The sequence below is a fragment of the Malurus melanocephalus genome, unplaced genomic scaffold (genome assembly GCF_030028575.1).
Source record: "Malurus melanocephalus ecotype Western Australia unplaced genomic scaffold, MMel_1.1 scaffold_543, whole genome shotgun sequence".
Classification (NCBI taxonomy): Eukaryota; Metazoa; Chordata; class Aves; order Passeriformes; family Maluridae; genus Malurus; species Malurus melanocephalus.
The window spans coordinates 141,477-157,306 of NW_026623775.1; the positions used below are offsets into that span (position 1 = coordinate 141,477).

Below are 15,830 nucleotides of genomic sequence, written 5' to 3' on the forward strand. Positions count from 1 at the left end.
GATTCAGCACAAAGCAATAAACACTCAGCAGTGCCTCGGCTGCAGACAGCTGGGTCCCTGGATCCCAAACACAACTGCTTTACAACCTGTTTACAACCTGTTGGAACAAGCTGTTTGCCTGGCACAGAGCAGCTCTGTGCTGAATTATTCACTGTGCAGTGCCCAGCTGGCTGATGCTGGTGACATGTCCRGTGAAATCCAACCACCTCACCCTGATCAGAAAGAACTCTCTGGGGTTGTTTCTCTAGGGAATCGAGTTCTGGGTAATGGGATCACATCCCAGCCTGTCCCTGCTCTCCCCAAGGGATAATAATAAAGCCAAGGCAAGATCTTCTTCGTTTAGTGCACTCCCTTTTGGGTCAGTTTGGGTCAGGATGGGGTGAGAATGAGCAGGAATCAGAAAAGGTAATTTGCTCAGAAGAACCCACAGCAGACACCATAGAAGGGAAAGGGTCAAGGTTTCAAAAGAAATTAAATTAAATTCTAGCCCTAATTGCATGGCAGGAAGATTCAACTCTTACAATTCTGGTTACTCTGCCTTAGAAAGGTTTTTAGTGCATCTTCAGCTGTGGAACAAATCCATTGGAAGCAGAACCTGGAAGGGACATTGAGGTCAGCTCTCATTTCCCTGCTCTGAGCTGGAACATTTCAAGCTATCAATTGTTTCCAAAATTGTGTGTTCATGCACAGGTGCCAAGGGAAGAGTTAARGTTAAAATATTATCAATTTCCAAATGTCAAAACACATCACTGGAGCAGGGTCAGCAACACATAAATCAGAGAACGATGGCAACGGAGAGGAATCCCATTTCAAAAATGAACAGGACCTGGAAAACAATCCCAGAAACAACGTGATAAATCCTGTGAATCAACACTTGTCAGRGTGTTATTTGTGTGGTTCTGTGGCTCAGCCAGCCATGAGTAAAGCTCCAGCTGAACCTGGGGGCTGTTTCCCTGCTCACAATTGTGTTGATTGCTGCCATGAACCTCGTGCAGAGTTAATCACAAATTCTGCTCCTTTATTTATCCCTTCAGCCCTGCACCAGCACTGTGTGGGGAGCACACAGAGGAAACTCCCAGCACCTGCAGTTATTGCTGTAAATGCCTGAATGGGCCTTGCCAGAAAAAAAAATAATAAAAATTTCTCATCAATTAATTTTCTCAAATGTTTTTCTAACTTGAAAGGGGTTAGGCCAGCTAAAGAAAAGAGGGGCATGTAGGAATTGAGGCAGGAGCTGCCCAGGTGGATGTTAAAGCTGATTTTTGCTCACAGCAGAGTCCCCAACTTGGCAGAGTTCTGGTCCTTTATCAAACACTCCAGCTGCACCAGTTAAATTCTTGCCACAAAATCACATCAGAGAGCTTTAAAACCTCAGAGCACTTGTCAATTTTCTGATTTGAATAGTTTAGGGGAGCTCACTTGTGCTGGGGTAACACAAAAGTGATTTTACACCATAAATCCATCAGGGTAATCCGTCAGGGCGTTGCCAGCACTATTGATGTGGTCTGGGATGGAGTTTGACTTGAAAGATGAAGAGGAAATTAAGTGTAAYAGAGTGATAATGGAATGATCAATGCTGCAGCATTGCTGGAAAGGAGGAGATTCTGTCTGGGGATGTGAGKGAGGTGAKGARTCTGATCYGAAATGCAAAGAGAAATGGAAGYCATTAATATGGCWGAGATAACATTGGGGCYTTACAAACAGAGCAGGGAAAACAAGAAGGATGAGATGATGTCCCAGACTTTCAAGAGAGCATAAATAGTTCTGAAATTCCCTTTTCTCAGTAGCCATGGTTCTCTTTTTTTCTCATAAACATTGAGTGTGCAGAAGGATTTCATGGAAAAGTCCTTTTCCTCTAGCACTCAAGTAGCCTGGATTGGGAACCAGAAACCTGTTGTCATAAAAAACTCTTTTTTTTTTTGTTATTAAAAGTCTGCTTTTGGGAAAAAAGTCATCAGCTTGGGACAAGGATTTTCTTTTTAATAGGATTTTCTGCAGAAGGAGTCTTCACTCAGCTGGAAAATTTATGCTAAGTATAACAGCCCTCAGATTCTTCTTCCATGAATTTTTTTTTGGTCATAAATGTTGCTGAAAATTGGGCAGGAAAATCTTTGTGTGCCACCTTGGGAACCCTCCCCAGTAGAAGGACTGGCCTCTGTGGCAGCAATGTCTGCAATGTTCTGTTTGGCYAATGCCATTTTGAATTTTTGATGATGTTAATAGTTCCCATAAGGGAAAACGAGACTTCTGAATGTCTGATTACCACAGGATGTGGCATTTATTATTTATTCTGCATGCTTTTGATAAACATCCTCATCCTGGTGGGTTCCAGTGCTTTTATAGGATGTCAGGTCCTCAGGAAGTCATTATGGGATTCTTTTGGGATCTCCATCTATTCCCCATCCTCCCATGCATGTAGGAGTTTCAGTGTCCCCCCAACTGTGTTATTTTGACTTTTTGCAAAGCCCAAGGGATGAATTTCTGCCCTCTGGACTTTTTTTTAGCAGTCAGCGAGGTCCTTGCTGATCCATTCTCTGAAATGTCCTTAGCTGCTTTCCTCAGTAATATCAGATTTTGAACCAGATAATGGGATTGCCTTATCCCAATCATATGTTTTAAAATATCTTKTGGGGTCAAAATTTCATTATTTTGATCTTCCCTTGACCATTATATGAACTCCTGCAACGCACCGTGGCTCTTCTACAAAATTAAATTGCTTAGCAGTGGCTTGCACCAAATCTTTTTATAATTTCCTTGAAGAGTTGAGAGCTAAGACAGGATCTTCTAAAATTCCTTTTCCATGTAGTAAACTTATYTCTTGGCATTGCCATCCATTCAGATGCTGCATCCTTTACCTTTGTTTTTTATTTAATCTTGAGCTGAGCTTGRAGCCATTCACAGGACAATCAGCATTTGGTTTTTACATTTCTGTGGATTCATTGCACAGAAATTTAATTCTCTCAATATGTACCCAGAGTGAGCCATAACAGCCCTGTAATTGAGAGCTGCAGCAGTTTGAGCWCCAGCAGAGCAATTCTGTTTGTGGTTTAGGGGGTGACAATCTCTACATTGTCCTCGGTGCTCTGAAATTGGCACTTTKGGTCGAAACAGGAAGTTTTGAAGCAAGCAGAAAAGAATTGAGTTGATATTTGGAGGATCATCTGGACAGGGAAGGCRGCCACAGTTTGGGAGATTGGTGGAGTTGTAAAAGCTTTGGATGAATGGGAATTTTCAGGGGGCACTCAGAGAGTTCTCACGGAGCTCTTCACCATCCCTGCCCTCCCCAGGTTTCATTTTCAACCCACTGGGAATGAATCTCAGTCCCCCAGTCTGTGACTGAACAAATCTCTGTAATTCATTGCATTCAAAATTAGAATTTTTTGGGATTTTCCTCTATTTCCCTTACTTTTATAACAGTTATTTGTCCCTTCTCATACTGGACGCAGCCTAAACCCAAACTCTGCAGCGTTTTCACCACAAATCTGGATTTGTCAAGCACATYATTTCACATCTGCATTCCCCTCATTGTTACCATCCCTTCCCCTCGTGAAGCATCCACAGGAGTTAATAAAAATCCCACAGAGCTGTTCTAATGATCCCACATCTTCAAAATGAGCAAGAAATAAATTACAGCAGGAACCACACTAGGCCRATGACATGATTTAACTGAGCTGAGTCCTTGAAGAATTAGGCTGGTGATTATGAGAAGTGTCTGCTTAAATGAGGTAATTTGAAATTAAGTCTCTTTTCTGTATCTCCTTAGCACAGTCTATTGTTCAGGGTCTGTGGCTCAGGTTGGTATCTGATGTTTAAATCAGCATTTCCCAGAGTTCTCCTGATGAGTTTTAAGTAATTTGAGACCCTTTCATTCTTGAATAGCTACAATTGCAGCGAGATTAGGGAGCAGAGCGGTTAAAATGAGTTTTTTCCATTGCTAAAAAAGATACTGGTGCATAATTCAGAACTTCTCAAAGGAGAAAACAATTTAAAAGGCTGGAAGGCTGAAAGGAATGCACCTTGAGAGACTGCCTGCTGTCCAGAGCAGGGATTCCAGATCCTGCAGGCTGCAGTTCCCTTTGCTTTTTGAGGATTTTCCCCAGGGATATCTCCCAGATCAAACATTGCAGGGTAAAAACAGGCTGGGSAGAAGAAAAGCAGTGAGAGCTTGGACGTTCTGCTCCATGCAGCTCACCCATTGTCACTCAAATTGCAACAGAAATTGTGATTTAGGTTTTTCAGGTCTCTGCCTTTTACTCCCTCCTAATAGAAATCATTAGGCAGTCACTGAAATATCCCATTTATCACAGTAAATTTAGATTGCTGGTGGCATGAAGTTCTGTCACAGGGTCTGGGTCATGGCTGCTGCCAAGCACAGAGCTGTTCTGGCTGGGTGAGGGGGCAGAAAGCTGGGTTATTATTATTTATAATAGTAATTATTATTTTTATTATGCTGTTATTGATATTATTATATTATTATTTATTATTAAAATTATTGTTATATTATTATTATATTTTTAATGCTATTGTTATTATTTTTTCTTCTTCTTACTATTATGACTATTATTGCTACAATTACTATTATTACTATTATTGCTAATAATAATAATAGTTGTTGTTGTTGTTATTATTATTATTATTATTATTATTATTATTATTATTATTATTATTATTGTCTCTCAAGGCTGGTGAATAAAGCCCAAATTTTCCAGCAGCTGGGTGGGCAGGAAAGCATCCAGGAGAAGTCTCTGCCTCTTAACTCTGAGGATGAATTCAGGGTGAAACCTTCACGCTTTTGCTTGGGTAAATCAGAAGTGTTTGAGCTCTTTTAGCCATTCCAGATTGWTTCACCCTCCAGAATCAGGCAGATCAGGTTTAAATTCCAAGTTTAGCCATTTTAATCTGGAATGAAATGCATGGATAGGAGTTGTTAATTTGTTTGTCTCGCTCTGGCTTCTCTTGTTACRAGGCTGCTTATCAGAAATAATAAATCCACTTTTTTTTTTCTTCTGGAATGCTGGCAAGGTATAATTATATCATGATTTATTTTACAGCACGGAGATGGGGGACTTGAAATATTTACTCAGGAAAAATTAGAAACCACAGAGAGCAATCAATCATTCACAACTGAAGAACTGGAATTCCTTCTGTGGCCATTGAGTAAAGAAAAAATAAAGAATAACCCTGTTATTGGGACCTCTGACAGAGGCAAGGAATAAAATTCATAAAATTTTTGATTTCTAGTGCCCTTTCAGTTGAGCCTTATTAATGTATCTCACCCTGAGTAAAAGCCATAGTAATGCAGCTTTTTTAATGCCAAGGACACAAGGGATTTGTAGAAATGGTGACAATTTGGGACCCCAGTTACAGAGCTATATGGCATCTTGTTGGGTTTTGTGATTTTTTTTGTCACTGGTCAGATCTCCTCYAAAAAATTCCAGTTGTGTAAGGTTGTTTGGGTTTTGGTGAAGGGTTTTTCCACTGATTTTTGCCTTTGGTATTTCCCTCTTCTCCAGGCCATGCTGGACATTCCTGATGGATTGCTGTCCTTTTTTGAGTGTTTTCAGATCCCAAACAGTCACTGCAGCTTTGGATGAAAACAGAAAAAAATTCTTACAGCATTTAATTATGTGGGGAGAAAAAAATGGATTACAAATCCTCAATGTTTTCAGGATAAAAAACTGCCCACCATGGAGCTGTAATGGATGGCAACCAAACTGATTGGAGAAAGAACAATCAGTCTGCCCTCTGAAAGAATTATCCCCATTTTCAAGCCTGAATTTTCAAGTAACTGTAGATCAGCATGCAGAAAATTATTTTTCATATCTAATTTATGCTCAGTAAAAGGATCATAAAATTCTCCAGATTCTGCTGCTTCCAATTTCCAGCTGTCTSAGGAAGACTAAGGATTGCCACCATAACTCTAACTCTTGATGTGTGTTTAGTTAACAAAACACTTTGTTACATCACTCCAGAAGCCTTGACATTAATAGTCAATTCTTCAGCTSCTTTATCCAAGTGAATGGTGAGCTCAAAATAATAAAATACCGTGGAATCGGTGTCGGYCAAAATGATTATTCAGAGAAAATTTAAATAAGTGAGCAGGCAGATAAYCAGGCCTGAATCACAGAGTGAGATGAGGTGGAAGCCATTCCTATTTCATAATTTTGTAATTTCATTATTTCATCATCTCATAATTTCAGTGGGTTCTTGGGGTGGTTTTTTTGGTAACATGTTAAAAATGAGACATGGCTTTGTCATTGTTCTTGTCCCCTAAAAACGAGATGCACAGGACAACCTCACACAGCTCATTTTAGAAGTTATTCTCTAAATAAAAAAGTTGGTTTTGTTTATTTTAGTGGAGTTCTGGTTTTACCTCAGCTGAGGATGTGATGGCCATTTCCTTGGATTTCCCACCAATTCCTGCAAWTGCAATAATGAATGTGAATGGAAAATTCTGCCTGTGTGGGTTTTGAGATGTGCTGTGTGTGGAAGGACTCTCAGCCCCATCCACCCAACAAATGCAGGTGCATTTTGGCCAAACCCCCCTGGAAATGATGCTGTTCTTACCTTTGATTTTGGAAAGCAACAGTCACTGAAATAAGAGTGCTGCTTGTAAAATTGAACAGAGCTTCTGATTTCGGATCTGTTAGGAAAGTTATTTTCCAATGGAAAAACACAATTCTGCCATTTTTATTCAGAYTGCAGGAGCTTTTCATCTTCCAAACTGGCTGTTTGCAAACAGGAATAACCACTRAGTTCTTCCTCACTTTTTTTATTCTTGCTCCTCACCCCAGAGGAACATTTTCCAGATTTTCCTGTCAACTTGAGCTCTGGCATCTCCCTGCAGGTCAAACATAGCCCGTCCTTGCCTCTCTTTCCCTGAGAAATTCATTAGGGAATCACAGAAGAGCTGTGATAATTAACTGTGAGTGACTTGCAGCAGATGTTGAATTTTGTAGCACTGATAGTTTTGTACTTTGAGATCTGAAATTCTGCAAGAAGCCTCGTTCATTACCGAGGAGTGGTTACCCTCGTTTTGAGGAGCTCCATAGAGGAACTGAGGAGATGAGTTAGCAAGTGAATATATGAGCTGATTAATAAAAATTCCACAGCAGCCCTTAGCCTGGAGCATCCTGAATTTAGAGCCAGCTCAGGCTCTTGATTATTTATTCAACGATGCTTCAACACTGAAATCACAAATCCAAGAGGCTTCCCCTGGGTTYCCTGAGCCCTGATGGGGTTTTTGTTCCTCAAAAAGTGCTACAAGTCAGGTAGCACGAGTGGGATGTGCAGGAGATGGGGAGCAAAGGAAAACAGACATAAAAGGAACACGGATTTTTAAACCTGTTGTAATTTTCCTAATCCCATCGAGGACGGTGTTTTGTGCACTTTAAGTGGTTTTAACATTTTCCTCCTGCAGATTACAGGGATATGCAGGGACAAAGAGCTGTGTGCTGCAGGCTGATGAGGAATATTACAAATAATTAATTCAGGAGGTCCAGGCTGGCTCTGTCCTTCAGCTCAAGGGGATGTCCTGTGCTGCTCCATCCTTTTTCACTGCATCCCTGCCCGAATTTCCCTGGGGCACAGAGCTCCCAGTGCCAACTGCTGGGTCCAGAATTGGTCACAACCTCCCAGGGGATATCCCCAGCTGCCACCGAGCTGCCTTGGATCCTAAAGAAGGGCCTGACCCAAAAAATCCCCAATTTTAGCAGCTGCAGATGTTTAATTGGGACTCTCAGCAGCCTGGGGGGAAGGAAGCAAGACATCACTCAGACATGAATTGGAAATGTTTTGAACTTTGCTCTCTTCTGGAAAAAACCTTCCCAGGGCTGTGATTTTTGTGCTGCTCCTGTTCTAGGTGGGTCTCCCCCACTTGGAGAGGAAGTTTCTTCCTGTGCAGGAGAATATTTAATGGAAGTTTACAGGAGATCTGCTTAATAAGTGGCATCTCTTTGTCGTACAGCACAATAAATAAATTCCTCAGTGCTGCTGAAGATATTTATGCATTTCAAAGGCTATTTTAGACCATTTTTGGAACTTTCTGCATGAATTGAGTGCCAAACTCCTGGATTTTTTTTTTGCTGATAGCTCTCCAAGGTCCCTTAAATGCTAAAATCCCTTTGCAAGACCCAAAACTTAAGCCACCTTTCCAAATCTTATGCATTTTGTAGGAGTTTCTCTGTGTTTTATGTTACCAAAAAGTGTATTTATAATTTATCRTTTCAGTCCTGAATGCCTTTGATACTGAAAGAGAATTTGGTGGGAGATGTTGCTGAAAATGTGATAAATRTAAAAACCTGATGTAGGATTGTAGTGGGAGGTTGGCTCTAAACTCACCATCTTTCTAATATTAAAAAAAAAAAAATAACATTATTTAAATATCTTGATAAATTATCACTTTTTCACAGCTTTTTTTGACATGGCACCTTTTCAAACTCTGCAGCATTGTGACTTCAGCCTTTTCCAGCTGTGTCAGACTCTGACCACCAGTGCAAAAAGACTTGCATGATTTATAGAAAAAATCATTATTATTATTATTATTATTATTATTATTATTATTATTATTATTATTATTATTATTATTATTACTATTATTGCTAAATTGTCAAAAACATTACCAACACCACTGCTTCCTGACCCCCAATGTTCTGTACACACACATTCTAGAAAATGCATTTTTTTGCACGAGGTAAATGTGGAAAAAAGTCACCTATTGATAAAAATGTCACCTTAYCAAGGCAGTTTTTGAGAACCTGGGGATCCTTTTTCCTAAAAAAAGGAAAAAAAGCCTTTTGTCCTACTTTTCTAGAGATTAGCTTTTGTTTAATCTTCCAATCTTCTGCCATCCTGCATCACTGACAGCTCTAATAGCAACATACTACTTAATCCTGATGAAACATGTAGTGATAATTCAGCCTAAGAAACAATTGGTGCTTTGCCTTTAGCTGCCAGCTAAAAGCTTGGGCTAAACTTTCTGCTTTTACAGGGAAAAAAAAAAAAAAAGAAATGTGGAGGGGTTTTCCCTCTTTTTCTGATTCCCCAGTAAATTCTCTAATCTTATATTCTCAGTTATTTCAGGCCTCTCCATCAYAGATGGTTTTTACTGTGTTTTATTTTATATTCTCTTAGAGCAGCTCAAAGGTCCACCCTTCCAGTTCATCTCTAAACAAATAAGGAAATAAAACCTGTTCATTACAGGTGGTGTTTATACCTAAAATTYTGATCTCGCTGCACATAAATCAACWACATTTGTTGTCTTTGGAGGAGAACAGCTGTTTTATAAAATAAAAAAACCCAAAAACAACAAGACCAGACAGAAAAAGGTCTGCAAAATGTCATTAATGCTTTGTGATACGAGGAAATATTTTTTGAAGAGAGAAAGTTCATAATAAATCACTCTCCCCTCTTCAGCTTTTGCAGTGATGGTGAATTCCTGCTCCAGACACTCATCCTCTCTCAGGTACCACACTCAGGGTGCATTTTGCTGGACCTACAGAGGAGAAGTGAAGAGGTCAAACCTTGATTGAGTATTTTCAGCAGCCTCACATGCAGCAAAAACCTATGGCCAGGTTGGGGTGATGATCAAAATCCTGTTTGCTCTTGAACTCCCCTTTTGTTTTGTAGATTTTTTTTAATCTGGTTGTATTTCAGCAGAGATTTATCTGCAGAGGAAAGACTGAGGTCTAAAGATCAATTCTTCTTGTTGTTTCTCTCCACCCACCTTTTCAGCAGTAATTTGTTTGCCTTTCCCTGAGTTTGCACACATTGTATTTGCATCTGGAGATKATGAAATCCTTGACTGATTTTTAATACTCCTGTAATTTGGTCCACTTGTTCTCACCCATGAAAAGAGAAGTCATTTGTTTCACCAGGAGCTCTCAGGAAGCTTTTCAGCTCTTAGCTGGAGTTTCCGTTCTGGAAAGGCACACATCAGTGACCAAATCTATTTGCTGTGAAGGAGGGCTGGGACTGAGCTTTTTGTGCAGTTGGAGCCTTTTTTTTTGGGTCCCTTAAGAGCAGGATCCATTCCTGCCCTCTGGATAAACCTGAATAAACCTTWATGTTAATTTGCAATCCTTTCCTTCATGCTAAGCTACCCAAAGGATTTCATTGTTCATTGGAAATGCTCTCAGAAGCTCAAGGCAACCTGTGAAACCTTGAGCAGSTGAAGGATGTGTCCAGTTGGGAATGAGTTCAATGCTCTGCTGAGCCTGGAAATGTGCTCAGGTTTGTGTGGCTTCTGCTGCTTTCTCAGGAAAAGGAGCTCAGAGCTTTGTTCTGCCTCTGCTGGGGACAGGGCAGAGAAAAGCTCGGCTGAAAGGAGATGAAGGAGGGGAGAACTGAAGATAAAGGCAGAGCACAGATCTCGAGGTGATTCTGGTGTAAATCTGAGTGTTTGGAGCACCAAAGGAAGAAAACAGAAAAGCTCAAGTTGGAAATGTTGTTGGAAATCAACATGTAATGAGAGACGAGGAGGAATGGCTTTAAACTGAGAGACTGAGATTTAGATGAGACCTAAGGAATAAAAACTTCCCTGTGAGGGTGGGCAGGCCCTGGCACAGAGTGCCCAAAAAGCTGTGTCTGCCCCTGGATCCCTGGCAGGGTCCAACTGTGTAACAACTGCTGTGTAACAACTCAGAGCAAGGCACCCTTGTCGCAGTTTTACTCAGAAATACATCATTCTGTGAACAAAACAGAGTTTTAAATTCTGCAGGAACATTTCTCAAACTCTAAATCCCTTACAGGATAAATCTCTTTGACCTTCAATTTTTCCTCAGATATCTTTGTATCAGCATGAAATGAGTTTAATTTGTTGGAGCATGCACGCTCACGCCCTAATGAGCTGATAACATATCTTGATCAGCTCTGGAAATCGCTGCTCTAAACCCTGCCAGCCCCACTCAAGGTATCGACCCCTGCATCCCACTTGGAATTACAGATGAAGTGCCTTCAGCCTATATGGTTTCACCCTCTCTTTCCTAAAAATATCCTGTAAAAATCATAGTAATTGTGCTGTAGGACTCTATTCATGAATCTCGTTTTCTTTAATCATGAGCTCGTAGCTTCTCATCTCTCTGAAGCTTTGAAATTTCCTGGAGTTTGCAGTCTTCCAGCTGAGCTGATTTTTTGTGAAATTCTCATAAAGGAGTCTCTCAGAGGCAGAAGAGCTGTGAATAATTTGGAGTGGAACAGCTCAGAAAGCTTTGGGACAGCCAGGTGAAGGTAAAACTGATGCAAACACAAAAGATTTGGAAATGCAGATCCTCAAGGCTGAAGTCTGATCGTTCCATGCTTTGTGGCTCTGGTGAAGGCAGTTCAAAATCAGTGATCTGCAAGTGAAACTTTAATTAGAAAATGTTAATGGTTATTTCCTTAAAAGAGGGTGTAAGACCCTTAAAGGGCAGGACAAGAGCTGTTGATTGAAGAACATAAAAGCACTTTTTTTGTTTTATTAATATTCTCTATTCATGAGTGCAACCTAATTACCTTCAGCATTTCTCACACGCTGCCTTTAAGGTTGTGAATTTTAATAAAAAAATTCTTGGACTTTGTCTAATGAGAGAAAAATTCCCAGTGTGTGATTCCCAAACAGGCAGGTGAAAACAAGAGAAACTGTGGAATTAAGGAAGAGTTTTGTGTTCTGTCTGTCTGGGGAGGGATGAGGGCCTGGGTGCAACGTTAAAACCAAATGCTGGAACAGCAGCAAATGCTCCTGCAATTTGTCTGAAATAAAGTGAAACATCCTTGGGTTCTCACAGAGGTTTCACTGCTCTGCAAGTTCAGCATTAATTGTTGTTCATCTGCTTGACCTTCAGGCAGGAGAAAAATTCTGTGTTGCTCCATTTGTTCTCAGTGAGAATATCCAGTCTCTTGAAAGCTGCTGGAATTATTTTGAAGGAGATGAAACAAAACCTGTTGGCTCGTCTGGCTGGTTAATGTCTGGCAGAACACTGGAACTGCAAAGCAGGAAATCTGGGAAGGCATTATGACTTAATTATATGCATGTCTGGAGTTCTGTGCTAATACATTAATCCTAAATGATTTTCTGAAAGAAAAATTGTCAGGTATGAAGCAGTAGAGCTTTTCATTCAAATGTGAGGTGTTGTTTCAGGATGATTATGTTTTATTGCTGATGGTATAACAGGCTGCAACTTTCACAGGAGAAACACCTGAAGGGTCTCCTTCATCCCTTCCCTTTTAGATATTTGTTGGATTTTTACAGCTGCTGTTGTGGCAGGAATCAAGCATGAAAATCATGAAATCCGAGCTGGATTTTTATCCCTCTTGCTGGATCTGCTGTAATAATCTGCTGAGGTGCTCCTTAGGCACTTTGCTTCGTGCTGATAATCCAGGCTTGGGTTTTTGAGCGAGTTCCTGTGGCRTTGTTCTGATTGCAGATCTTTCTTACAGCTTTGAATTAGGATTTTCCCCCCTCCATGAGCACAAGGGGATGACAGGAACCCTAAACTTTTGGGGAAAATACATTTTTTGAATGTATGTGCATTTTTTGAGAGCTGTCTTCTGTCAGAAGTAAAATGGTAAAGACAGGAGCACAAAGGGAGGGGAAACACCTCGGCTCTTTCTCTTCATCTTTCTCTTGTGAGCATCATTTTAGCCATGCAGGAAAATAAAAATAGAGTAACCCAGAGTATTAAATTTCATCCTAATATTGCAAATTAAGGACTGGAGCTTCCCAAGCAGATCTGCAGCCTGTTCCTCAGGGCTTTGCTGGGTGTTGTGCCACGTCTGGGGCTCAGGGAAGGGGTGAGAGCCCCACATAATTCAGATCAGACATTGCTACAGGATCAAAACAGGTCACAGGGAGGAATTTAATACTTTCAGCACATTTTTCCACACAGAAACCAGATTYYATTTAGGAAACATGACTTTTACATMAGCCTTTTATCAGTTTTCACTTCAACATGTGGCTAATAATTTATTGCTGGTAGAAGTAAAAACTGGGAATGTGCTGTACTTCTTCTTTTCCTTGACCTTCTAGGTTTTCATCATTATTTATAGATTCCTGCAATGTATTCAAATAATTTTCTGAACMAAAAAAAAGAGAGAAAATCTTTCATGAGGGAAAAAAAACAAGAAGGGACATGCTGAGTGTAATTTCTGTCAGCAGATGTGCTTAATTGATGAAAATAACTGCAGAATAGTGTTTGGGTGTGTTTGAAATAAAATTGTTGACCAATGCAAGTTTTAAATAGTTCTGCTATAATTAATGCATAGCCTATGCAGTGCAGTCAGTGAATTATTTTACAATTTGCTCCTGAAATAAAACACTGTTCCCTCGATTAATTTGTGTAATAAATCTGGTAATTTTATATTATGAATATTAGTGTCTGGATGCAAAGAAGGATGAAAAGCAAATTTCAGGAGTTCTAACAGCAGGATGAAATAATMAAATACTGAAGAGCTATGATTTAAAGGAAGCTAATTGCTGAAATAATAATATGTCCACCTTATGTAATGCTTCTCTACCAGAGGGATTGGTGAAAGTCAAAGAGGAGAAACAGCTGGAGGACAGCTGGGAGGCAGCAAAGAAACCTTGGACAATCTGCAGGAACCCTGAGGAAATGAGAGCCAGGACAGAGCAAAGGGCTCAAGGGTTCCACCATCACAGAAAATCAGMGTTTAGCCCCTGATCCAAAGCCATTCCCACCAACAGGAAGAGTCCTGTGTTGTGTTCTCTTGTGTCTCCAAAACCCTGGTGTCCACAGCTGGGCTGCAGAGCAGGATTTATTCCTGACTTTGATGCCTGATGATTTTTGCTTTTCCTTTTTACGCTTTCTGTACCCTCCATGCATCCCCTGTACCCCTTAGCCCACATGTTTGTAATCCCTGTAGCTGATATTCCAGCTTAGTTTAGGAGTTCTGCTGGGCAGAGACCAAACATCCTGAGGAAGGGGTCAGTGTGCCCTGTGCTATCTTAAACTCGAGCTCAGCCTTGGGTGAAGCTTAAATCCAACTCCAGCCTTGGGTGAAGCCTTCTGTCCAGAACATCTTGTGTAAACTGAGCTCTGACCTCATCCAGGATTCATTAGAATAGGGGGACATTACTGCATTTGTGAAGTTTCTTATTGGGGAATCCTAGATAGATATGCTAATTCCTGAAACCTATAAAACTTGTATCCGTGCTGTACACGGTGTGCATTCTGCCATCAAGTTGTGCACCTGGGATCCCAAACACCGAGGTAAAACCCTTTTTATCCCCTTAACCGTGTCTGTGTCATTATTAAAAACTGGCCTTTCAAGGCAACACTTCCCCCAAAAAGGAGCATGGTGGGGATGTTTGCAGGTTCCTACAGTGTCAGAGTAACAATCAGAAGCTTAAAAAGAGATGTGATTCATTGGTGAGGGCTGAACAGTGTGTTTTCCCCTGGGTGAAGGGTTCTGCTCCTCTGCTGTTTGTAGGATTTGGATCCATGGAAAAGGCTTTGAGCTGAGAGAAGCTGGGTGCCAGGCAGCTGAGCTGCTCTTTTAATTGGAGCTGGTTATGAAATGATCCCATCTTGGCAACAACAGCATCTGCTAATTGTAACTGCCTGTTCTGAATTTGTTACTCAGTCGAGTTGCACCGGCACTGAATGTTCCTCCCAACATATTTTTTCCCTCCCCACTAAGAGTGAATCATGCAGGACGTTTTCCTGTGAAACCTGTGCAGTCCAGACCCAGTTATAAGAGGAGATGAAGTTAAAATCAGAAATGTGTGTGATGGTGCAAATTTGCTGAAAGTGCAGACACTCACTCCCCTGTCCAACACTGCTGCTTTGTTTGTTTGTTTGTTTGTTTGTTTGTTTGTTTGTTTTCCCTCTGTTTCAGCACATTCTTGGGTTTGTTTTGGAACTTGCACGGGGTTAAACATTTGGCTGATTTGGGGTTTGGATTGCTCACTGTCCACAGTGCCACCTGCATCCCAGATCTGTTGGACATGGAGCTGCTATGAGCACTTGAGCTGTAAAACACCAAAATTTTATCAGATATCTGCATTTTTAGAACACGTGACTGTGCTGATTTTATGTGCAGCCATGTTGAATCAACTCCTGACCTAATGAGGAAATTGTTAATTGGACAAAACAAATTCTCTGCCCAACCTGATTTCTTTTCCAAAGTGTGTGTCAGTGGGAGAAATTCCTTTTAAAATCTGCAGGGATTCTGCATCAGGATTTGTGTCCCACCAGTGAGCAGGAGCAGCACTGAACTGGGTACTGCCAGACCAGAGGGACAGCAGTGGGCAGGATGCAATTATTTTCCCTAAAAAAYTGGATTTAAAAACAAAGAAATACAGAATCTCCATGGAAATGGGTGGCATCACCATGCATGGGACCCTGGAGAGATCTGATTCATAGATTCCAGACTAGGATTTTGTCTGATTTATCATCTCACTGGACCTACGGTAGAGAATTGCTGGCAAAAAAAAAATAAATGTTAGTTCTCAAAAATAAAATAAAAAAAAATCTGATGGACCTGTGTGTAAATCAGCAGAAACTGCACTTTTTACTTGGCAAATGTAAATGCCTGGCGTTGAAAGTCAGCTTGTTCCACTTGTGTTGGAACACCCCCACGAATAATCCTCTGCAGTTCCTCTGGTTTGAATCATAAGGTCAGTAGCAAGATAAGCCCAAGAGATTAATCCCAGTCACGTCATCCCAGATGTGCCACAACTGTGCTTTTGTGCTCCTCAGCTGACAGCAGGGAGGGGAGCACTGGGCTCTGCAGGACGCTGTGCAGGTGTCCAGCTGGGAGAAGGGGCAGTGCCAAGGTTCCCAAGGGCACCAGATGTGCCAGATGTGTGCCAGGGTGCCTGCCAGATGTGGCTC

General features: G+C 40.9%; 1 protein-coding gene across 1 annotated transcript in view; it reads right to left on the bottom strand.

Moving 5' to 3' along the window:
* Positions 1 to 6,397, bottom strand: part of HSBP1 (heat shock factor binding protein 1) — a 9,910-nt gene extending 3,513 nt beyond the window's left edge. The window contains exon 1 of the mRNA XM_057381976.1: positions 6,374 to 6,397. Within this exon, the coding sequence (XP_057237959.1) occupies positions 6,374 to 6,397 (24 nt within the window). The remainder of the gene's footprint in view (positions 1 to 6,373) is intronic.
* Between the last annotated feature and the right edge of the window lie 9,433 nt (positions 6,398 to 15,830).